The sequence below is a fragment of the Mus caroli genome, unplaced genomic scaffold, assembly GCF_978045245.1.
Source record: "Mus caroli unplaced genomic scaffold, Mus_caroli_1 scaffold_13, whole genome shotgun sequence".
Lineage (NCBI taxonomy): Eukaryota > Metazoa > Chordata > Mammalia > Rodentia > Muridae > Mus > Mus caroli.
This window is the reverse complement of record NW_028227268.1, coordinates 72,862,726-72,886,289: the sequence shown is the minus strand read 5'-3', so window position 1 is coordinate 72,886,289 and position 23,564 is coordinate 72,862,726. Positions and strand designations below refer to the sequence as shown.

The 23,564-nt window shown below is 48.3% G+C and overlaps 2 protein-coding genes across 3 annotated transcripts in view; one reads left to right on the top strand and one right to left on the bottom strand.

Annotated features, from left to right (window-relative positions):
- Mrnip (MRN complex interacting protein) overlaps nucleotides 1-13,479 on the top strand; it is a 27,105-nt gene extending 13,626 nt beyond the window's left edge. The window contains exons 4-7 of the mRNA XM_021175523.3: nucleotides 7,575-7,650; nucleotides 10,308-10,456; nucleotides 11,019-11,103; nucleotides 12,780-13,479. Of these exons, the coding sequence (XP_021031182.1) occupies nucleotides 7,575-7,650; nucleotides 10,308-10,456; nucleotides 11,019-11,103; nucleotides 12,780-13,265 (796 nt within the window). The 3' untranslated portion in view covers nucleotides 13,266-13,479. The remainder of the gene's footprint in view (nucleotides 1-7,574; nucleotides 7,651-10,307; nucleotides 10,457-11,018; nucleotides 11,104-12,779) is intronic.
- Sqstm1 (sequestosome 1) lies at nucleotides 13,401-23,564 on the bottom strand. 2 transcript variants are annotated; one of them, XM_021175520.3, is made up of 8 exons: nucleotides 23,309-23,564; nucleotides 20,745-20,840; nucleotides 20,334-20,563; nucleotides 20,091-20,232; nucleotides 18,949-19,029; nucleotides 16,080-16,300; nucleotides 15,674-15,869; nucleotides 13,401-14,190 (listed from the first exon to the last, which is right to left on the bottom strand). In XM_021175520.3, the coding sequence occupies exons 1-8, from the start codon at nucleotides 23,511-23,513 to the stop codon at nucleotides 14,033-14,035; spliced, it is 1,329 nt and encodes a 442-aa protein (XP_021031179.1). In that variant the 5' UTR covers nucleotides 23,514-23,564; the 3' UTR covers nucleotides 13,401-14,032. The 2 variants fall into 2 exon arrangements, with proteins under 2 accessions (XP_021031179.1, XP_021031180.1); XM_021175521.3 differs by having other exon boundaries at nucleotides 15,788-15,869.

The window sequence follows — 23,564 nt, the reverse complement described above, 5'->3', positions numbered from 1 at the left end:
GAACTTGATCTGAAAAATTCCAGAAGGTTGAAGTGCGGTCCAACCATAAAGCAGAATTACAAACTAAAAAAGGTGATGGAGCAGCCGGGCAGTAGTGACACAGGCCTCTAGTCCCAGCACTCGGGAGGCAGAGGCAGGCAGTCTCAGAGCTCCAGGACAGCCAGGGCTACACAGAGAAACCCTGTCTCAAGTAACAACAAACAAATAAAAAAGACAGTGGAGCCAAAACTAACCCAAATGCAGGTGGCGGAGTTACCCAGGTCTCTCGGGAGAGTTACCCAAGGGGCTGCTGGAGTTTGCCAAAAACAAATATGGCTAGGTGTGGGAAGGGTCAGTAACTGAAAATGTGGGACACAGTAAGAAGTCCTATGAGAGGGCAGGCAGGATGGCTCAGGAGGTAAGGTGTTTGCAGTGTGAACTTGGGGACCTCTCACACCGGAAGCTACACAGAGGTCAGAGGAGACAGCCAGACCCACGACGTGTTTGCTGTTCCATGTGATCCTCTCCATATCATGTTCATATCATTTTTTAAACAATTAAAACATTTTTTTAAAGATTTATTTATTTATTATATGTAAGTACACTGTAGCTGTCTTCAGATGCACCAGAAGAGGGCATTAGATCTCTTTATGGGTGGTTGTGAGCCACCATGTGGTTGCTGGGATTTGAACTTCAGACCTTTGGAAGAGCAATCGGGTGCTCTTACCTACTGAGCCATCTCACCAGCCCCCAATTAAAACATTTTTAAAAGAAATCTTAATCCCAGCACTTGGGAGGCAGAGGCAGGCGGATTTCTGAGTTCGAGGCCAGCCTGGTCTACAAAGTGAGTTCCAGGACAGCCAGGGCAAGAGAAAACCTGTCTTGAAAAACCAAAAAAAAAGACTTGGTAGAAGGACAAACCACAGCCATGTCTATTCAAACCATGGAAAACTGTCAGTGAAGGAGGAAGAAACACAGGGTGGAGGGGAAGCCCACTCCATAGAGAGCAGGAAGGCAAGAGCCTGCTGTTCACAGGGAGCAGAGACTTGAGGTTGCATCTTACTCTCCTGTCAGCCCTGTGATGACGGAGAGAATGGAGATAGGAGACACGTGCCAACCAATATGGTCAGTAAATGTGCCTTGGGCCCAGGGATGCCCAAGAGCTTCTGCGGTGCCTGAGGCTCTATCGGCCGAGAGAGGCCAAGTAAGTGTGGGTGTTTAAGATGAGCAGACAGCCCAGCTGTGTGGAGGCTGCTTTTGATTGATTGGGTTTGATTGTGGTGGTTTTACAATAATAGAAGAAACCCAGAGGTGGATTATTTCTACAGAGGCAGACATTTTTATTCTGATGGACAAATAAGCACCCTGAAAGGATTTATGGCAGCCGAGAAGGGTTTGCCTGGTGGAGCACAGTAAGGGTAAGCATAGCACAGTCCACACACCTCCTAGGGGGCTGGAAAGATGGCTCTGCAGTTAGGAGCTCTGACTGCTCCTACAGAGGACCTGAGTTCCATTCCCAGCTCCCACATCAGGTGGCTCACAAGCATCCGTTAGTAACTTCAGCATCCTTCCCCAACATACACGTAATTAAAAATAAAAATAAATCTTAAAAACAACAACAACTCTTCCCATGTGGATAATTGTAGAGTCCGGAGCTGTGGCTCATGGTCTGCACCTGAAGTTGCCCTTTAGGGTCCTTTAAAATGGACGGAAGCCTGTCACCTGACTCTTACTGTAGGTCTCTTGGCTCAACCAGGTCAGGCTGAGAGTCCTGGTCACGAGACAGAAGAATTTGACTTTATAACATTGTGAGTTATTTTATTTTGGAGTTATACTTTCCCTTTTGGCTTTTAAGACCAGGTACATGCTAGAAATTAACCTTTTTTAATTTTTTTAATTCTAATTTAAACAAAAAAAAGATTTATTGGGACTGCAGAGATAGCTCCACAGTTAAGAGCACTGGCTACTCTTTCAAAGGACCTGAGTTCAATTCCCAGCATCTACATGGCAGCTCACAGCTGTCTGTAACTCCAGTTCCAGGGGATCTGGCACCCTCACATAGACATACATGCAGGCAAAACACCAATGCACATAAAATAAAAAATAAATCCCTTTAAAATATTCAAAAAATGTATTTGTTTTTCTGTGCACTGATGTTGTGTTAATGTTCTGCCTGCCTGTATGTCTGCAAAGGTGCTGATCCCCCAGAAGTGGAGCTGCAGACTGTTGTGGGCTGCCATGGGAGTACTGGGAGCCAAACCCGGGTCCTCCTGAGCTCTCTCTCCAGCCCCTTCTCAGCTGTTTGTTTGTTTGTTTGTTTGTTTGTTTGTTTGACAAAGTATAAACTGTGTAATGTTGGATGGCCTGAACTTACAGAGACCACCTGCTTCTGCCTCTCTAGTTCTGGGATTAAAGCCCTGTGCCTCTGCTGTTTCTGGCTATTTAAAACAAAAATAAAAAACTGAAAGTCAAATATCCTAGGGATTTGAGTAGTTAATGTTTCCTCTTCCCGTGATGTCAGCTGTTGGGAAGGGGTGGGGTCTTACTGAAGTACAGGGTACATATCTCCTCCCCCCACACTTCCCAACACCCCCCCCAATAACTCTCCTCACTGAAGGATGAATACTGGTTGGAGTCCCACCTCACGTTTCTCCGTGGCTTCTCTGAAGAAGAGGGCAGGTGACTCACTGGCCTTGTAGGGCAGCTTTAGGGGCGGTCCTGTTGTTCCCTGAGTCCTGGCCAGCCTCGGGAAGGGAGCCCCAACACTGCCTGTCCTTTTTTGACCCTTTTATCCTCATCCTCCTTGGCTCAAGCCTCCACCCAGGACAGTGCTATCAGTCTTAAAGAGGAAGGAATGGACTTTAGTTAATTAAACTTGTGTAGCATTTAATTGAAACTTAGAGAAAAAACAAGTTTTAAAATAAAAATTGATTTTATTAACTCATTTTTAAGTAGTTAAAAGCCTGACAGATTTTTTTTTTTTGATAAAACATAAAATCTGGGCTTACAAGCTGGCTCAGTGCCACCGAGCCTGATGATCTGAGCTCAGTCCCTAGGAGTCACATGGTAGAACAAGAGAATAGACCCCAGGAGTTGTCCTCTGACCTCCACATGCATGCCCCTTCCCACAAACAAACAATACACATACACGTGAAAAAAGAAATTATAAAATATTTATTCCTTAGCTATCATCAGAACAGATCAATATTTTAATAGAGTTTTATTTATAGTTTTAAAAAGCCTAGATTTTATTTCTATATCACTAAGATTTGACCTAGGTAATTTTAACTTGGTTATACATCTTTTCACTTAATGATATATATATATATATATATATATATATATATATAATTTTTTTTTTATGTGTGTTGCTGTTTGCCTGTGTGTCTGTGTGTCAGGTTCCCTGGAACTGGAATTACAGAGAGCTGTGAGCTGCCTTGTGGGTCCTGGGGATTGAACCCCGGTCCTTTGAAAAAAACAGCCAGTGCTCTTAACCACTGAGCCATCTCTCCAGCCCCTTTAAGGGTCATCTTCCACAGGCTTTCTATGGTATAGCTCAGCGTTTGTTCTTACTGTTCTTTCTTCATTCTGAAAAACAAAGTTATTTTACTTTAGGACAAAATCTTCTTTTACTAAGCAAAAATCCGTATTTAAGTAAATCCCCAAATTACTTTCATGCTTACATCCTGTATGCTGTTTTCTCTTATTTACTGGTCTTTGTTTGGTTTCTTCGTGATGCACTAAAATACTTCATGTTGAAGATTTAGTTAAGAGGTGAAGCAGCATAACATATAAACTTGCCAGGATGTTAAAGAACTGGGTCCGAATCTATATGACGTGATGTAATCATTGAGGATGAGCTGTCTGCACATTGTTCTTGATTAGCTCTTAGGCAGACTTCACTGTCATTTGGAATGTAAAAAAAATTATAAACATTTTTTTCTTCTTGGTCGCACAAAAGTCCAAGAATTACAGAATGTTACATTCCAGTAAAAGCCAGCCAAGATGATAAAAGTCCTGCACGGAATGACCTTCAGTTAATGACATTATCTTAGGAGAAAAGGCAGAACACACAGAGCCAAAGAAAGGATTTTTAAACATTAACAAAGGCATCATCAGTTCTGAAGAACTGGGAGACAGTAAATGGTGGCTTTCGCTGTGAGTCCGGTGACAGCAGGCTGGATGGTGGCTCTCACTGTGAGTCCAGTGACAGCAGGCTGGATGGTGGCTTTCGCTGTGAGTCCGGTGACAGCAGGCTGGACCAAGCACACTTGCATTCTTATAGAACTTTCTTCTTACAAGGAAGCTAGTTAATGGTAATGAGGGCCTATGAAGCTGTGGCCCCGAGAACCGGGTCTTTCTTGGATTTAAGATGCTGCTGTGCCGCCCTCTAGGCTTCACTGTTGTCTCTGTCTCCTTTAGTAGCCCCATTGTTCTGCCAGAATGGTTATCTTGCTCTTTACACAACAAGAAAACCTGTTTTAACATTTATTTCTGTGGCCACCAAAGAATGATAATGACCAGGGCCACCTATCAAACAGGAAGTCTTTAGCTTACGGCCACAGCACACGTGTGGAGGTCAGAGGATAACTTGCAAGGGCTGTTTCTCACCTTCCATGCTGTAGAGCCTGGGGATCAACCTCAGGTTGTCAGACTGGGCAGGAGGTGCCTTGGCCCTCGGAGCTCGATCACCCGCCTTGTGCCCTTTTCAGCAGGAATTAAGACAGCCCTACCAGAGAGAGGGAACCTGGTCTTGACAGTCCCCAGAAGGGGAAGACAATGTATTGTCGAGTGTCTGAGTAGGTGTGACTACTTGGGGCATTTGGCTTTTTCCAGAAATGCTTCTGTTCTATCTGCTTATATCCCAAATGTACAGCAAGCAAAATTTTCATTGTTTTCAAAAACAGTTGAGCATCTGCCAGTTCTCTCAAGGCCCCACCACTAGTCCTGAAACATTGGCTACAGAGATTACGCAAGGGTTATAGACACCAGCAGAGAAGGGGAGGTAGAGCCAGGAGAGCCTCCATGCCGGAGCAGAGGAAAATGAGGGTTCCACAGCAGTGGAGGTGGTACAGAGAGTGTAGATCCTAGAGGTTTGTTAGAAAGAACAGGGGTGCAAGACAACATGGACCCTGTAGAGGGGCAGCCACACTTCATCCCTAGAGTCCTGTGTTCCCTTAACTGTGACCCCACAGAGTACCCCTCACACTCCTCAAAGTAAAACTTGGGTTCACTTTGTAGCTACTCATTATTCTGGAGCCAGAGAATATTCAGGCTCCTCACAGGGGGACTCAGCCTAAAACTTGGCCACAGATCAGTCATGAAAGGACAAGTTGTGGAGAAACAAAAGCCTGGTCAGCTATGTGCATGTCAAATTAGGAGGGAAGCAGTGGTCGCCAGCAGCAGAGAGAGGAGGACAGGAGGAGAGGGTGTGAGGCGACTCTCAGAAGGATGAGAGTGGCCCCACCTATATGGAGCACAGCACGTGGTGGTCCTCCTTTTCCGGTACTATTTTGGAGTTAGTTTCCAGATGTTTTTATTAGACATATGTCTTTACAGGTCAGGCTTCCAGGGCTTGGGACCTGACGGATGAACTCCCTGCATTTAATCTTGCCTCAGGAATATGAGTCGATGGGCAAGGGTTAAAAAAGTTAAAACAAAAAAACGGGCTGGCGAGATGACTCAGTGGGTGAGAACACTGACTGCTCTTCCCAAGGCCCTGAGTTCAAATCCCAGCAACCACCCGTAGTAAGATGAGGCCCTCTTCTAGTGTGTCTAAAGACAGCTACAGTGTACTTACATAAAATAATAAATAAAATCTTTAAAAAAAAAAAAGTAAAAAACCAAGTAACTCGATCATAGTGCCACAAGAGATTAAATGCAGCTGGAGAGACTAAGTAGGATAGGGGTCAGAACCTAGTGGTCTTGTGTAACATAGGAGAGGCCCTAAGTTTAGTCCTGAGTACTCTGTGTGTGTGTGTGTGTGTGTGTGTGTGTGTGTGTGTGTGTGTGTGTGTGTGTGTGTAGCAGTATATGAACTGATAAGAGCAGAGCATTTAAATGCTAAACATAAGTCCGTTGTTCTGTCTGCAAACAGGGAAATTCTGTCTGAGAAACAAGACTACCAAATGCAGCTGGTTCACCAGTATGGCAGAGCCACGTCACCATACAAAGTGAAACTGTGTTTCTGTGAATTCAGTGGACTCTTGGGAGGTTGATTTTTTTTTTTTTTTTTTTTTTGGTTTTTCGAGACAGGGTTTCTCTGTGTAGCCCTGGCTGTCCTAGAACTCACTCTGTAGACCAGGCTGGCCTCGAACTCAGAAATCCGCCTGCCTCTGCCTCCCAAGTGCTGGGATTAAAGGCATGTGCCACAACTGCCCGGCGGATGTTGATTTTTTAAACCAAGTACCAGAACCAGTGAGATGGCTCAGTGTTATGGTAAAGGCACCTGACAAGCTAAGCCTTGATCCCTGGGACCCACGCAGGAGGAGGAAACACGTGACCCCTGGAAGTTGTCTTGGCCTCCCTCATTTCTCTCATGCTGGCACATGTGCACACACACGTACATAGAACATAGATAACTATAAAAATATCTCAAATAAGAAACAGAATTATAGCTGGGCGTGGTGGCACACACCTTTAATCCCAGCACTTGGGAGGCAGAGGCAGGCAGACTTCTGAGTTCAAGACCAGTCTGGTCTACAAAGTGAGTTCCAGGACAGCCAGGGCTACACAGAGAAACCCTGTCTCAAAAAAACAAACAAACAAAAAACCAAACAAACAAACAAACAAAACAACAACAACAAAACTTTTGGTGGCGATGACACTAATTCCAGCACTGGGGAGGTAGAGTCAAAAGGATCTCTGTGAGTCAGGCCAGCCTGGTCTACATGAGTTCCAGGATAGCCAGAGTTACATAGTGAGACCCCATATCAAAAACAACCAACAAACCCTCAAACAAAGCAACAAACACGAAGCTAGGTTTACTAAGTATAAATGTTATATCCAAATTAGTTAATTTTAAAAAATTTAAAAGTAAAGGGTTTTAAATTTTATTTAGATTTATTTTGTGTGTTGTTGCTTGTATGTATGTGCACTAGGTGTGTGCCTAGTGCCTGCAGAGCTCAGAAGGCATCACCCCCTGGATCGTGAGTCATAGATGCTTATGAGCCATCTGTGGACACTGGGAATTTAACCCAAGTCTCTGCAAAAGCAACTATACTCTTCACAACTGAGCCACCTCTCCAGGAAAAGTAGAGTTTTATTACACTTACTTATATGTATGTAAAGTTTCTTTTTAAGATTTGCCTAAGAGCCAGGTGGTGGTGGCATAAGTCCTTAATCTCAGAACCTGGAAGGCAGAGGCAGGTAGAGGTCTCTGTGACCTGAAGTACCTGTACTTAACTGTTTTACCTGGCTGTCCTACCCCTCAGTCACAAGGAGTAAACTACTCTGCCCACACCTCCTGAAGTGCTGAGAAGTGAGTGCCTCCCATGAGGGCAGCAGGAATGTCCGTGACACCTCAGGACAGCCCTAGCCTTGCCAGGTCTCGTACCCACTTGCTTCACCTTCCCTGTCCTACATCTTCCCTTAAGGTCTGTGGAGGAAGCTGTAAATGGCAGTGAAGAAGAAAATGCAGGCCCTCTGCAGGCCGAGGCTGGGAGTCAGCAGGTAAGCCAGTGCCACTGCCCCACCCTGTCCCCTGGGCCGCCCAAGAACAAATTACAAGGCATTTAAAGGTCTTAGTTGGCTTCATTTGCCTGTTAGAGTCAGGCGGGACCTTCAGTCCATAAACCAGAAGGAGTGCTCCAGTGAGCTGAGTAGACAAGCTGAGGGGGAGAAGCTGAACAGAAGGTAAACTGACACCTCAGGTGGCTTCCTTTGTAAGTTGACAGGGAGACAGAACCACAGGAAAGACTGATGGCTCAGTTCAGCTTCCTTTTGGGACTAAACATCATCTAAGAGAGGGCTGCTGCGGTATCCGTAGACACTGGCCTCTTAGGGCATTGGGCCACCGTCTCTCCTGCTTTCCAGGAATTGACAAATTTCAGTTCCAAGTTAGTGATAGAGTGCCAAGTTACCACATGTGACTTGATTTTTCACTTGAGTCTGGTGTGTTGGAATCTTGTGCAGGCTAGCCCAAAACTGTAAGTATTAACAGTATTCATTAGTCACGTGTTTGCCTCGTACGCCCAAGGCTGGGGAATCAATGCCCAGCAACAACGAAAGTCATTGCTTCAGCAAATGCTTATTGTTGCATCCTAATGACAGACACTGGAGTGACGCTGCAGGAGACACAACGGTGAAAGACCATGTCCTTTTGCAACGGTGCATACCTCCTCGCCTGCTCTATGACCTGGACTTCCCTCATCTGCTTGCAGAACTCCCTGAGCCTCCCTTCCACCCTGCTGCACCTACCCTCCCCCTCCCTTGCTGCACACTCACTCCTCAAGAGCAGGAATGGCAAGCTGTGTTCTCTAGCCCTAGAGCCTGAAGAAGGCTTACAAAATAGGTGCTCAGCCAGTCAGGCACTGTTGGGTGGGTAGGGACTGGCTTCTTTTTTGATTTGTTTGTGAGACAGGGTTTCTCTGTATAGTCCTGACTTTCCTGGAACTCACTTTGTAGATCAGGCTTGCCTCGAACTCTCAAAGTTCTGCCTGTCTCTGCCTTCTGAATGCTGGAATTAAAGGTGTGCGCCGCCTCGCCTGGCTAGTGACTAACTTGACTGACATAGTATTAAACCAGGATGCTGCACTGTGACTACCAGTGTGGTGTATAGAAACTCCTGCGACACATCTGCAGCTATGACCCTCCTCTGCTCATGACTTAAATCAGCCACCATCTCTCTGCACTTAGCTTTCATAGTTTATTTTAAACAAAGGAAGCACTTAGAAGCACACAAAAAGCCCTTCTAACATGTGTGTGTATCCATGTATATAACATGTGTGTGTATCCATGTATATACACTTCTGCTCAGTCTCCTCCTCCTCCCTCTTCTTCTCCCTCTCTCCTCTCCCTTCCCTCTCTCCTCCTCTCTCCTCTCTTCTCTTCTCTCTCTTTCTCTTCTCTCTCTCCTCTCCTTTCCTCTCCTCTCCTCTCTCCTTCCCTCCCCTCCCCTCCCCCTCTTCTCCTCCCCTCCCCTTCTCTCTCTCCCTCTCCCCCCCTCTTTCTCTCTGATACACGGTTTCTCTGTATGGCCCTGGCTTCTCTGAGTTCTGGCACTAAAGGTGTGCGCCATCACACCTAGCCCTGTTTGGGCCTTTACAAAGATTATTTTATGCCATTCTTACTACAAGTAATACCTGGGGCTGGGGATTGGGATGCAGCCTAGGGTAGACCACTTGCCTGGTGTCTGTGTGACTAGCCCCAGGTTTGAGCAACAGTACTGACTCCTCTCTGGAACTGTATAGTCTTCAGGAATTTTCATGTTTGAGGATTCTAGAGTGTCAACAGGCAGTTGGTGCGTGCCTTTAATTCCAGCATTCAGGAAGCAGAGGTCGGCAGATCTCTGAGTTTGAGGCCAGCCTGGTCTACAGAGGGAGTTCCAGGACAGCCAAGGAGACAGAGAGAAACCCTGTCTAGAAAAAAACAAAAATAAACAGAAATCTGGAGTGTCTTGGTACACCAATTTCATGTCTTAATTATTTGCTATTTGCAGTTCCCTCTTCACTGTGCATCATGAGTGAGCAGTGGGAGAATGTTGACACTGTGAAGGTCCGTGACAAGCCTGTGTACACCAGCCTACTAGAGCACTGGTCCTCAACCTGTGGGTCAAGACACCTTTGGGAATGAACAACAATTTCACAGGGGTTGCATATCACATGTACCGCATATCAGATACCTTATTACAATTCATGAGTACCAAAATTGCCAGGCAGTGGTGGCGCACGCCTTTAATCCCAGCACTTGGGAGGCAGAGGCAGGCGGATTTCTGAGTTCAAGGCCAGCCTGGTCTACAGAGTGAGTTCCAGGACAGTCAGGTCTATACAGAGAAACCCTGTCTTGAAAAACCAAAACCAAACAAACAAACAGTACCAAAATGACAGTTATGAAATAGTAATGGAAATAATGTTGTGGTTGGGGTCACCACAACATGAGGCACTGACTGTATTAAAGGGTCGCAGCATGAGAAAGGTTGAGAACCAGTGTTCCAGTGTTGTAGTCTCAGGGCAGGCAGCTGTGTCCACATTTTGCTCTACTAGAAGTCTTTCCTAGTGATTCCTAGTGATGAGAGAGAGACATGGGTCCTAAGAACTCTGACCTAAGCATTATGGGGTGGGCTTAGGCTGCTTTAAACTCTGAGATCTGCCTTTTGCTCTGGCATTTAGGCACCGTCTAAGCCCCTCGAGTCCCGTTGGTTGAAGTATCTGGACAAGGGCTGCGAGGACCAGGAGCTGGACAGAGGGAGACCAGCTCTTAAGACACAGCTTTCAACCAGTGCTGAGCGGCCAAGCAGTCCAGCCCAACCCAGGAAGAGGTGCCAAGCGGGTCTCATCCGGCTTTCCCCATGCCCACACTACTCCTGAAGGGGGGTGGATGCGCAGCCCCAGAAGTCACTAAGTGGGACTCTTTAGCCATCACTGCTAACCATCAGAGTGTGCTGTCTGGCAGAGGGGAGCAGAAGGCTAGCTAAGCCATTAGCCTGGATGCCTACAGCTCCATTCCTGAGGAGGAGGCTGAAGTAGGAGTGCCATGAGTTCAAGGCTGGCCATGGAAGTGTGGCCAAAGTAATCAGTGGGCCTGGAGTTTTCTCCAGATCTCCATGTGTCTTAGTAAGTTTCCAGAGAAACTGTGTTGAGCTCAGGATGTTGCATGACTCTCAGAGGACAAAGGAGATTGAAGTTACAACTTCAAGTAAGAATAGTCTAACAACTACAAGCCAAAGAAGAGGCCTGGCTGGACTGCTCTGGAGGTGGTGTAGGAACCTGTAAGAGTTCATGATCCCTTCCGTCAGTCAGCCCAGATGATCGATCATCTCAGTTGCTTTCTGTGAGATCATTGGATGAGATGAGAGCTTACTTGCTTCTTTCCTTTTCCAGGAGATGGAATCGGCGCACAGGGCAGCCTGCACACAGCCTGCATGGCCAGGGTGTGGACAGTGTTGAGGACAACTTTGAACACCAGGTCAGTGACCGTGAGGCCAACGTAGGATTGCATGCATATTTGCATACACAGAAACACACATGTGCAGTGTTAGGGCTTTAAGCCAGGGCCTTGTGATAGGCATAAACATCATTACTAAGCGATGCTCCCAGCCCCATGGAATTTATTTGTTTGGTTTTTGTTCTTGGAGACATGGCCTTGCCTCATTGCCTAGGCTGGCCTCAAACTTTTGGGCCCAGGTTATAATATCTTCTCTGTGCCTCATGAGCACTAAGACTGCAGACATGAAACTTTAGATATCTTATATTTCTTCACAGTTAATAAGAGATTTATATACTAAAAAGTACAACTTGTAACATGAGATTCATGTCTTTTCTCCTTAAAGCTATGTCCTAAGGCTAAGCATGGTGGCACATACCTTTAATCTCTGCCTTAGGAGACATAGATGGGTTTCTGTGCATTCAAAGCCAGTCTAGTATACTGAGCAAGTTCCAGGGTACATAGCAAACACTTGTTTCCTCCCACCCCACAAAAAGACCAATTCGTGAGCCAGGTGGAATACACCCATAATCCCAGCCCTCAGGAGACTGAGGCAGGAAGAGCTCAATTCAAGGCCACTCAGACACACAGCAAGACATTGTCATGGGTGTTATCTCATGCCTTTATTTCACAGCCAAGAGGACAGCTTGAGACCTTGGAGTCAACCAAGGCTGGTGAGTAGGATTTGAGGCAAGACTAACCCTGTAGAGTGGAGGAACTTTGTTAGCCTGGTCACAGAGTTGCCTGGGCTTCTGACTGTGGAAACACATTGCTTATAGTATGCTGATGCTCAGACCTAGTGGGCCCACTGTATATTCAGCACAGCGATGGAAGCCCTAGGAATGAGAGTTCTTCCTCTAAGAGGTGAAAGGCCGCCAGCTCAGCCTCAGACTGCATGCTGAGCAGGGCACAATGCCCAGAGACAGAGTTAAATTTTGATGTTTCATGAACTACCTAGTGATCTGGTAGGTATAGTCCCATTATATTGACTCAGAATCATGGTTGTAAGTTACAGAGACTTTGCCATGGACCACATCCTAGACCAAACATATAACTGAGTCAGTGTCCAGTATCACCAGGCTGCTATTTTAGAGGAACTGACTTTGGAAGCGTCTGAGTTCACAGCAAGTTCAGCGGCCAGCATCATAGTCTTTTCAGCATTACCTGGGCACTTGTGGTGCAAAGACCCAGTGTTACTGTCACACTGTCCTTTGGAAGCAGTGAAACCGTGTCCTCTGCAACTCTGGTTTCTGAGCTGGGAAAGCCAGGCCTAGCACCATGTCACACCCGAGACCTCAGTGGAGCCACCTGGGCTCCTGCACCACAGTCCAGCTTTGAGATGTCCTGGCCAAGCTGGGAGTGTGCAGGCATGACAAGACTGCAGCTTTTTAGGTGGTCAGTGTCTAGGCCCCTTCCTGCTCACATCTCCCAAAGCTTCCCAAGAGAAGGCTCACTCAGTGGTAGGATGTCTTCTTTATATGAAAATGTGGTCATGGGACTTATCAGGTCAGGGTAAGGCGGGGAGCATTGTAAGACTGATTTGTTAAACCTCATAATGACAGCATGTTCCTGGTCTGCAGGGATTGGCAGTGGTTTTGCAGAAAGCAGGGTTTGCTGAGCATCCTGCCAAGCTGAGCGCTTTCTCTGCTTACTTTCAGGACTCCACTGGCCTGTTTGGAACAGAGCAGCAAGGCACCAGCCCTGCCCTCAGTGCTGCGAACCACACCAGGGAGCTCGGTTTTCCTAGGTGGAAACTACCAAGTCCTGTTACACAAGTTAATGCCCCATCTTCTAAATGGGCACGGTTTCTCCTGTCACCTGGAAGTAGTCCTCAAGTGGATGAGAAACCATCAAGTCCTCTGCAGGAGGGCACCATGCTAGCTGACCTGGCACAAGGGACTGTTGAGAACAAGACTCCAGTGGAAGGCCACTTCAGCAGAGCCCCTGCCATTAGGCCTCCTCAAGCCATTCACACTACCACCCCACAGCTGGACAGACCTGACAGGAAGACCCGAGAGCAGCCAAGGGCCATGGGGACTCCTCGAGCAGATGGTAGGCCTTTGGCTCAAGGGACCCAGAAGGCTCCACCCTTGCAACTGCACAACCTCTTTACAACTGGAGAGGACTTTGATGACGACCTGTAGCCTTCACTGTCCTGTGTCCCTCGATGCCAGTCCTCCTTGTCACAGACTGGGGTGCTCTGGAACAAATAACCCAACAATAAACATGCCTGTCAACAGAGTCCTCTTGCTGCTACACTAGTAAGGATGACAGGCTGGTTAAAGTGCATATGCCATTTTATTACAGGTTACTTAAAAACCAAGTCAGAGGAAGCTACATGGGGGTCTTGAACTTTAAGCATTAACATTAGACACAAACACTAAAGAGTGGCCATTAGAAAGGGGGACAGTATATGGTAAGATCCTTCACATGAATTCTCCATTCCCTAGGAGCTGTAGGCCCCTGCCTGCCACCTTTCACTCACTATGGGCAGTCCCCTCTTAACATAACGGCTTTATTTGTTGAAAATAACTAGCAGTTGTACTAATCACTTTTAATAAAGGAAACACGGGTTATCAGGCAGGAATTCTGGACTGCTGGTGCAATGCTGGCGGCAAGAGCAGGTGGGAGTGCAGTGTGTGCCGCAGTTCCCTGCAGAGGCCAGGCCTAGGGAAAGCAGAGGAAGCTCAGCTCAGCCACGGGTACCTGGGTCTGTTCTCAGGCTTCAGCATATGCACACTCAGAACTCTCCGCATGCACTTTCCTATTGCCTGAAAAGGCATCACACGTTCCCACCTGAAGATTCTACAAGAAAGCCAAGACACTGGGCCTATCTATAGAAGCCCTGCTGCTCTACGTGATGCAACTACAAGACAAAGGGGGTGGGTCGTGGGGTTTGGCCACAGCACTATCACAATGGTGGAGGGTGCTTCGAATACTGGATCGTGTCCAGAGCAGCCCCGATGTCATAATTCTTGGTCTGTAGGAGCCTGGTGAGCCAGCCGCCTTCATCCGAGAAACCCATGGACAGCATCTGGGAGAGGGACTCAATCAGCCGGGGATCAGCCTCTGCCAAAACAAGACAGCAAAGTAAGGCATCCTGCTGTACTCACAGCAGAGCAGCTCCTGCCTGCCAGGAAGACCCTACCCCTCTGCTTAGGCCTTATAGGGACCTTCAAAGGCTAAGGGATCAGACAGCTTGCTTTGCAGACTCTCCAGTCCTGGTCACAACTGTTCAGTTCTGCCAATGAAGTACAAAACAGCCAGAAGATATGTAGACAAATAAGTGCAGCTATTTTCCTATAAAGTTTTATTGACAGACGTATAGCTCAACCCTGTAATCCCAACACTCAAGAGCAGGAAGCAGGAACATCCTGGGCAACAGTGAGATGCCATCTCAAAACCAACCAAACAAAACCCTTTATAGATAAAAAAAAAAAAAAAAAAAAAAATCTCTAACTGCCTCACCCTCTATTATTACTTGGCATATGTGTTGTGTGTACTCATGTTCCCACGTGGGTGAACATGTATGTGTAAAGGTGTGGAGGCCCAGAGCTGAAGTAAGGCTTTTCCTCTATTGCTCTCCACTTGATTGAGTTAGGGTCTCTGTGAGCCAATAGCTTACCAATCCCACTGAGCCACTTGTAGAGGAAGTCTGTCTGCCTCCTAAGGCCTGGGACTATAGACAGCTGCCAGAACTGCTCAGCCTTTTGGCTTTCTGGAAACTCAAAATTCTGGGCCTCATTTGCAGTGTAAGTACCTTATCCGATGAGCCAGTTCTACAGCTCCCATAACCTGCCTTTTGTTTTTTGTTTTGTTTTAAATCCAGGCTGTGACTCCATCCCAGAGCCTTGCACATTTGAGCTAAACAGTCTGTCACCAAAGTACAAAGGTCAATGTAGCCAGGGTGCCCTTGAACTCATGACAGAGCACCTCCCCTAGACTCTCACCCATGCTGCCGTTCACTGCCCCTTTGCTCTTTGCAGAGAAAATACCCTTTCAAGTCCAAACAGCAGATCTGGCCCAGACATAAGCCATCCGCCTGAACCCTGTTGCTCTGGGGTAGCTGGGCTGCCTCCTCTGCAGTATACACTTGGGACTGCCCATCCCTGTCCAGCACTTTACACACACTGCTGCCTGGCTGGGGCCTGGGCTGTGGCACCTGCCAGTAAGATTTACAACCCCCTGAGGAAATGGTGTGGAGAGTATGAGTCCACTTCATGGTGCACGGCTGCCCAAAGCTAGTGTTGCCTTCCCTGTCCCATCTGCCTTCTCAGAATCCCTGGGTACTGAGATCTAGGAATTCCTAAAAATGAGATGACGTTAGTATTGCTTGATGTAGACAGAAGTGTGAACCATGTTCTAGTTTTCTCTAATGTCAGCTAACAGTGACAGCCGTCACTGCAGGCAGGCCACCTGGAGTACACAAAATAGTAAGGTACTTCCTTTAAAAAAATCCCAAGCCAGGCAACCCTTTTGTGTTGCCAAGACCAGCCAGGACAGGATCCTCTGCAAGCAAAGAAGGAAAAGGAAACTTCTGGTGACCACATGCCTGGTGGGAGATGTGGGTACAGGGCAGCTTCCTTCAGCCCTGTGGGTCCTTCCTGTGAGGGGTCTAGAGAGCTTGGCCCTTCCGATTCTGGCATCTGTAGAGACTGGAGTTCACCTGTGGATGGGTCCACTTCTTTCGAAGACAAATGTGTCCAGTCATCGTCTCCTCCTGAGCAGTTTCCCGACTCCATCTGTTCCTGGAATACAACCTGCTGTGAGCATCAGAGCCTAAGCAATGACAACTCTAACCTCACTATCTGTTCCCAGCCAGGGACTGAACCTGGGACCTCATGGGCGCCAGCTGTATGATGAGTTACAGCTCCAGAGCTAAGTAAATTTTCTCTACAGAGTTCTACCAGGAGGCTCAGGGTGATAGCAGAAGGACAGGATTCCTCAGGCTGACCTACCTCTGGCTGTCCCACCGACTCCAAGGCTATCTTTTTCATTTGCTCTGTCAAAGACTGAGCAGGGCCCTCCCCAGCCCCGTCAGGTTTGCTGACTTCCGAAGAGCAGCTGCTTGGCTGAGTGTTACTCTTTTCTTCTGTGCCTGTGCTGGAACTTTCTGGGGTGGTGGGTGTCAGGCGGCTTCTCTTCCCTCCATGTTCCACATCAATGTCAACCTCAATGCCTAGAGAGGAGAAAGAATTGAACTGTCAAGTCCAGAGGCCTTCCCTGCATCTGTCTTGGTGATGTGGGCACTGTGGGCTGAGGAAGTGAGGAAGGGCTTTCAGACTCAGTCGCCAACAGAGCATACAGATTAGGACACGGGCGGCCAGCATAAGGATGTAGCAGCTGGCCTCAACCCCAGAACCGCATAGCTCTAGGTGACCAGGTGACTATGTGACATGACAGACCATGTGACAACCCCCACAGGCCAGAAACAAAAAGCTGAGCTCTTTCTCCCAATCCCAGCCCTGGTAACACACCCATCACCACAAAGTACCCCCCAGGAGAAACCTTGTTTTTCCCAACCCAATAGAAACCAGACTGCAGAGGCCAGGCCAGTACTATACATGGGCAGAATGTCTAGCCATGACTGCTGGAGACCACGACACACAAGGCCTCATGATGTGACAACTATACATCTGAACTCCAAGGTTCAGCTGAGCGTGTGGCCCTGAGGCTGGAGATCACCCAACCAGTGTAGCAGCCTGCCCATGTTTGTGGGAGGAGCTTAGGGACCCAGCAGGTTCACTTGTGAAAGGACAGCACCCACAGCTTCAACAGTTCCTTCCCAACCACACACCAACCGACCCTGAGTCCCACTGGGGGCCTTTCAACCCCCACAGCTCATTTGTTTACTTCCTACCTTGTCAATATTGACCTCCCTTTCCCTGTCCTTTTAAGAGACCACCTTTGACTGAAAAAAATCCAACCAAGCAAAAAAACAGTATTTACACTACTACCACTGTGTAAATGTTGCTGGCACTGGGCTTGTAGGTCTTCTCGCTACTGTGAGGAGTGCATCTCCCCTTCTGTATTATAACTTCCCGATTCTTTCCAGAGTCTTTTTCATTTGCTGTGGTTCATGGCTATCGGGCACCCATCGGGTTTGGCTTTTCCTTGGAGAGCACACTCAGTAGTCAGGCCCTCCCCAACGCATATGGGATTTGGCCCCCAGATGACCCTTTGAGATAGTCATATATGGCTTCTGATCCTAAAGACACTAGCAAGACACTGTTGGCATGACCAGGACCACTGTCAGTTTCACATATATAGAGCATCCAGAGGCAGGCACCAAGAAAACCCAGCTGCCAGGAGCTGCTGTTCTGTTAGGCATTTGGCCTCCCCTCAACAAGGATTCTTCAGCTGTTGTCAGGCCAGTGAGGCTGAAATGCTGGGCCACCTATTCCTTTGCTTATTTCTGATGCCCACTTCCAGATTGGTGCCTTAACTTATGTAGCAAAAGGATCAGGTGCTTCAAGTACCCGATATGAAAGCCATCAGCTGGCTGTGTGGGGCCCTGGCTCTCTCAAGAGCCTCTTCCTCCAGTGCTAAGGCCGTGGTCTGACTGAACTGCCTTGGCTGTGCTTGGTGTTGGTGCTGGGAATTGAACACACGGTCTTAACACTCTACGCAGAGCTCCAGCACAGCTCATCCTCAGCTGCTCAACTTAACTGCCAGGCCAGGATGTTCCTATTGCCTCAGAGCTGCCCCTGGGGCAGCATGAGTAGAGATGGCCTTGCCTGCAGCGAGCGGTGGTCACACCTGATACGAGATGAAGTGGAGATTGGTGGGGCTTAGACACTCTTCATCAGCATTCCTTTGGATACTGACACAGCCTTTGCACAGGCTCCTGTGGCCACCTACTAACACTGCAAACAGGGTAACCAGATGTGGGCAAGCACCTTCTAAACCACACCAGTGTGTCCAAGAGCCAGTGCCTAGGATCACAGTATAGAGATGACACCGGCCACGACCCCCACTGTCCTTTGCATGGAGCCTGTCGGAACCCAAAGCACTTGCCCCTACTCTAGCACCTTCTCCCTGTCTCAGAGAGGCTTGGACTTCTCCAATGAGGAAGGAAACAAATCCCAGCACTTGGTCGGCCAAGGAAGAATTGCACAAGCTCAAGGTCAGCCTGGGCCACAGTGAAGCCTTGTCTAAAGAAAAGAAGAACAAATCACCGGCCTGCTTTCAAGTCTAAACGATTACAACGCACTTGGCTCAGAAAAAGCAGGCTGCTGTGACCCCAAAGCTGTGATCAGCTGGCCCATCTGCCAATCTATCTCCCCCTACTAGTTCATTCTGCTTTGTGAAGAAAGCTCAAAGTCAGCCAGGAGCTCAACCTTCAGGAGCCCATTCCAGTCCGCAGCAAAGGCTAATTTTACGCAACAAAACCTTGCTGGAGTCAAGCACACATATCTGCCCTGGCCTCTGCACCGTGCCAGGAAAGGCTGCCAAAGGCTATTTGCACTTTGAGCCACTGTGGTAGTTCGAATAAAATTGGTCCCATAGGCTCATAGGGAGTAGCACTATCAGGAGGCGTGGCTTTGTTGGAGGAAGTGAGTCACTAGGGTGGGCTTTGAGGGCTCGGAATCTCAAGCCAGATGTGGCCTCCCAGCTCCGTCTCTCTGGCACCATGTGTGCCTTGTGCTGCTATGCTTCATAACAATAATGGATTAAGCCTCTCAGACTGTAAGCCAGCCCCAGTGAAATGCTGTCTTTATAAGAGTTGCTGAGGTCATGGCATCTCTTCACAGCAATAGAAACCCAAACTAAGACAGTCATCAAGCCACTAGGGTATCTCACAGGATGGCAAGGAAGCTCACTCACCTAGAGGGCTGAGGGCAGCTGCCACACTCTCCCCCACATTCTTCAGGAAATTGACATTGGGATCTTCTGGTGGAGCAGAAGCTGTCGAGTTTTACAAGAAGAAAGATGACCTCAAATTCTGTGACTGCCACCTACCACAGTCCCAGCACATGGGTTCCAAGGTTCCTATCACCTAGGTAATTCCTGGCTTGGGATTGCCTGACCATACTTTGTACTTCTTCCTCTTCCCTCCCCTCTGCAAGCTTGGTCCCCTAGTGGGTCACATGTTGGGCCTCTCTGGCTCAGTACAGCCCATATATAAATACTGACCCTGTCCTAGATGTGCTGTTTACTCAAAATCCACAGAGCCTGGCTGGCTGTGCTGGCACATGTCTATAATCCATGCCTCAAGAGGCTGAGGCAGCAAAATCTCAAGTTTAAGGCCATCTTGGGCTACACAGTGAGTTCTAGGCTCACCAGGGCCATAGAGAGATTCAAGAGGGGGAAAAAAAAATCAAAAGGCAGAAACCCCAAATCTAAAATGTGGGCCCGCCCACTTGTGAGTTCTTTGCTTTCAGGATTTTGAGACAGGATCTTACTTATACCAAGGTTGGCTCTGACTTCCTGGTCCTCCAGCCTCTACATGCCGAGGCCTGAGATTACAGTGTACATGCTGCCACACCTGGCTTTGGGACCATGGGTTTTTTGTTTAAAGATTTCAGCAGCTATGGCCCTGATATTCCAAAGTTAACCCAAAACAAAAGAAAATACATTCTAGAAATCCAGCCACCTACCCATGCCTCACAAGGGCGGCCTGGCAGGGGACGGTTGGCCATTTAGGGAAGTTAGTGGGCTCAGGCATTCAGCCACCTGTTTACCCACTTGTAAAAGAGAAATGCTTTGTCTCTTCGGGGTTAAGAGGGTTTGATACCATGGATAAGGACAGAGTGTAGCACAACAAAGGAACCCCTAGGTGTTATGTGCAAGGCCCTAGGTTCAACCTCCATTCCCCCAAAAGACAAAAAAAGGTAAAGGGATGTGTAACGTACAACTTAGTGTGGGTACTTCTGGACTTCAGGCTATGGGGATGGCTTGGCCAAGGGCCTACCTGAACTAGCTGGCTACTTAAGACACCCAAAAGCTGGTTCAAATACCAGCCTTACCTGACTCAGTTGTGGGGCAAGGACGGCCATCCCCTGCGCGAGGAGGACGTGGGCTCCAGTTCCCTGGTGGGCCCATCTCCCAGCCAGGCCAGCCAAAGTGTCCATGTTTCAGCTTCCGAAGCCAGCGGCTATGAGAGAAGCTCTGAATAGGAGGAAGCAAGACAGGAGAGTGAGGGGTCAGGGCTTCCAGCTCCCACCACCCTGTATACCTCCCACGCCCAGGACGGCAGAGCCCCAGCTCACATCAGAGAGGTGGCCAAAGGGGTTGGGAAAGATGAGCTTGCTGTGTTCCCTGTGCAGGCCCTTCCCCTCGCACACGCTGCACAGGTCGTAGTCTGGGCACACACTGCACTTATAGCGAGTTCCCACCACAGGCCCGTTGCAACCATCACAAATCACATTGGGGTGCACCATGTTTCGGGGTGCCTCCTGAGCACATGGTGGGCGATGTTCCCGCCGGCACTCCTTCTTCTCTGCAGGGAGAGTCAAAGAGTCCATCCAGAACTTAGTTGCTAAGGACAACTGCTTAGGAGGCCAGGACCTCTGTGCCTCTGACAACTCCCAGCCCCGCTACGCCCACCCCACAGCATCACCACGCAGACTCCTGAGCCTTGGAGGAAAGCCCCACAGGAAGCGCCTGGATTCAGTCTTTACCTTTAATGTAGATGCGGAAGATGTCATCTTTCACATAGGACATAGCCATTGTCAGCTCCTCATCACTGGAAAAGGCAACCAAGTCCCCATCCTCATCTAGATTGTTCAAGAAATGATACATCAGAGCCAGGGACACAGCTCGGCGGTGGAGCATGCAGAGGCCTTAGGTTCCATTCCCAGAACTAGAGGCCAAAAGGCAGCAGAAGCACCCAGCATCTGCTGCAGTGTACAGAGCCCAGTGGTAAAGGGACATCTACTAAGGCTCTACACTCAACCTGGGTGCTGGGCCAAGCAGCAAGGTGGCCGTTCATTCTGATACGGGATGAGTATGTGCTCCAACCTAGGTCCTAGGTTAGTGCATGCAGAAGGCAGAACATATGTCATGTGTGTATGTGTATAAGGGTCCAGCTTCCTGCCACTAACCACTGGGCCACCTGTGCCCTCAGGCCACGCCTAACCAGGTCTGGGTCCATCACCTGGGAGATCCCACCCTCGTCCTGATGGCCCAGCCCTTCAAAGGCCTCAGGCTTCAGAAGTAAAGGACATAAGTCCATCTGTCCCCTCCCTTCAACTAGACAGCTAGAAACCACTGCATTCAGGCTCCAGCTAAGTTGTTCTGAGGTTGTTGTTTGTTAAATATGTCAATTCTATGTTTTCTGCTTTCAGGGGCAGGATCTTAGTATGTAGCCCTACCTGGCCTGACACTACTTAGAGCAGGACAGCCTACAACTTGTGGATGAGCCGCCTTCGTGCTGGGATTACAAACATGCAACCAGGCTTCCAGGTTTTTTTTTTAATATTTACTTTTACATATGTATGTACACACACACACACACACACACACACACACATTTATGTGTGTGTGTGTGTGTGTGCCACAAAAGCCAGAAGAGGTGTTGGGTCCCCAGGACCTGCAGCTGTGATGAGTGCTAGGGACAGAACTTGGGTCCTCTAGAAAAGCAGCCAAGGCTTTAACCATTGACGCATTTCTCAAACCCATCTGGCTTCATTTTGTTTGCACACAATAACTGATATCACAGACATATGCTTCTATGTCAGTACAAATAGTCTGTATAAAACCTGATACAGTACAAAAACCTTATACCGGCCAAAACCACACACCTGCAGGCTAGACTGAGCCTCTGAGCAACCACTTAGCAACAGCTACCATAAGGGAGATGAGAGATCGCCTCAAAAGTAACAGCAGCCAGTGTCCATAAACTACAGAGCAGATAAATTAAACATGACATACCCGAAGACGACTATTCTTCATACACAAAAAGCAATTGAGTACCGCCCAGGTACAGAAATAGAGCCCTTGACTAGCATATGCAAAGCCCTAGGTTCAATCCCCAGTACTGGAGGGGAAATGTATTAGTGAGAGCTACACTACAAATGGGCCTTAGACATATTAATAAGTGAATGAACGAAACTTCACTGTGCCAGCCTGGTCTACAGACCAGCCAAGGCTACCTAGAGAAACCCTGTCTTGAAAAAAGCAAAAAAAAAGCCATTTTAATGTGTTCTAATTCCTAATAGTAAAATGAATACTAAAGTAGACCAGCCATTGCCTGGAACTGGAAAGGATACAAGATGACAAACAGGAAAAAAAATTATATAATAAAATAATAATTATTACAATAATTGTTATATAATTTTTATGTAATATATAAATAAAATTTATAAAACAATAAAGAGATTCTAAGCCAAATGTGAAAATAGTTATACAACTCATTTTTTTTTTTAAATGCAAGGAGCTGGGGAGGTAGCTCAGTTGCTCGAGGGCCTAACATGCATGAGGCCCTGGACTGGATCCCTAGCACAAAGATGACTCAGAAGGACAATTTGGAGATACAGGCCATCCCGGCCATATAGTAAGACCTGTCTCTGCTAATACGACAGAATAATCGTTATACACTTTTACTGGGTGAATTGCACAGGACCTAGGTTATAACGCAGTTACACTGAAAATTTTCTGTACAGTAGTCCCTGTGATTCCTGCACTGGAAAATTGAGACAAGAGGATTGAAGCGAGTGAGGCCGGTCTAAACCACTCGTGAATGCCAGGCCAATCAGGCTACGTGGCTTTATCTCAGAAAAGAGAGACTGCCCAACCAACCTGGCCTACCCACAGTCCTCCATAAAGAGATCTCAAAACCGTTCCCTCCCATAGGGAGGGTCTTGGCCACTCGTCTCTTGTCAACAACCTCTAGCTCCACCCCATGCAGCTACCAGCCACTCCAACGCAAGAGACTGAGCTAGTTCCGGGGTCCCCTACCTCCCTTCCCACGGGCTGCCCCACCCCGCCCCCGCTGCTTATTTATCCGCGTCACTCCTCTCCACCCCTCCTCCACGTCTGCCTGGTTCCAGGTCTTCCGGGGCTTTAACTGAACCCACCACCGGGCGTTACGGGGAGCAAGCGAACCGCTGAATGTTAGATGTAACCTGAGCGGCCGCCTGACCACCCTGTCCCCGCGGGGAGCCAGAGGACGCGCCGTCGCGTCCTCGCCCAGACCTGCTACTCCCTGGCGGGGGAGGTTGGCTTCCCCGCCCCAGACCCTCACCGCGGTAATGCGCCTGGAAGCCGCCAGGCCTCAGCGTGGGGAACAGCACAGCCACTCGGCTCAGCAGCCTCTCGCAGGGCCCCGGGCCGGCCGCGGCCTGGGCTTCCGCCTCCGGCTCCGGGCTGAAGCAGAAGCTGAAGCGGCGGATCTCGCGGGTCGCCTCCTCCTTGCCCAGAAGATAGGCCTTCACCGTGAACGACGCCATAACCGCAGACTAGGTACGGACGAAACAGCTGGGCAGCGGCGGCGCCGAGAG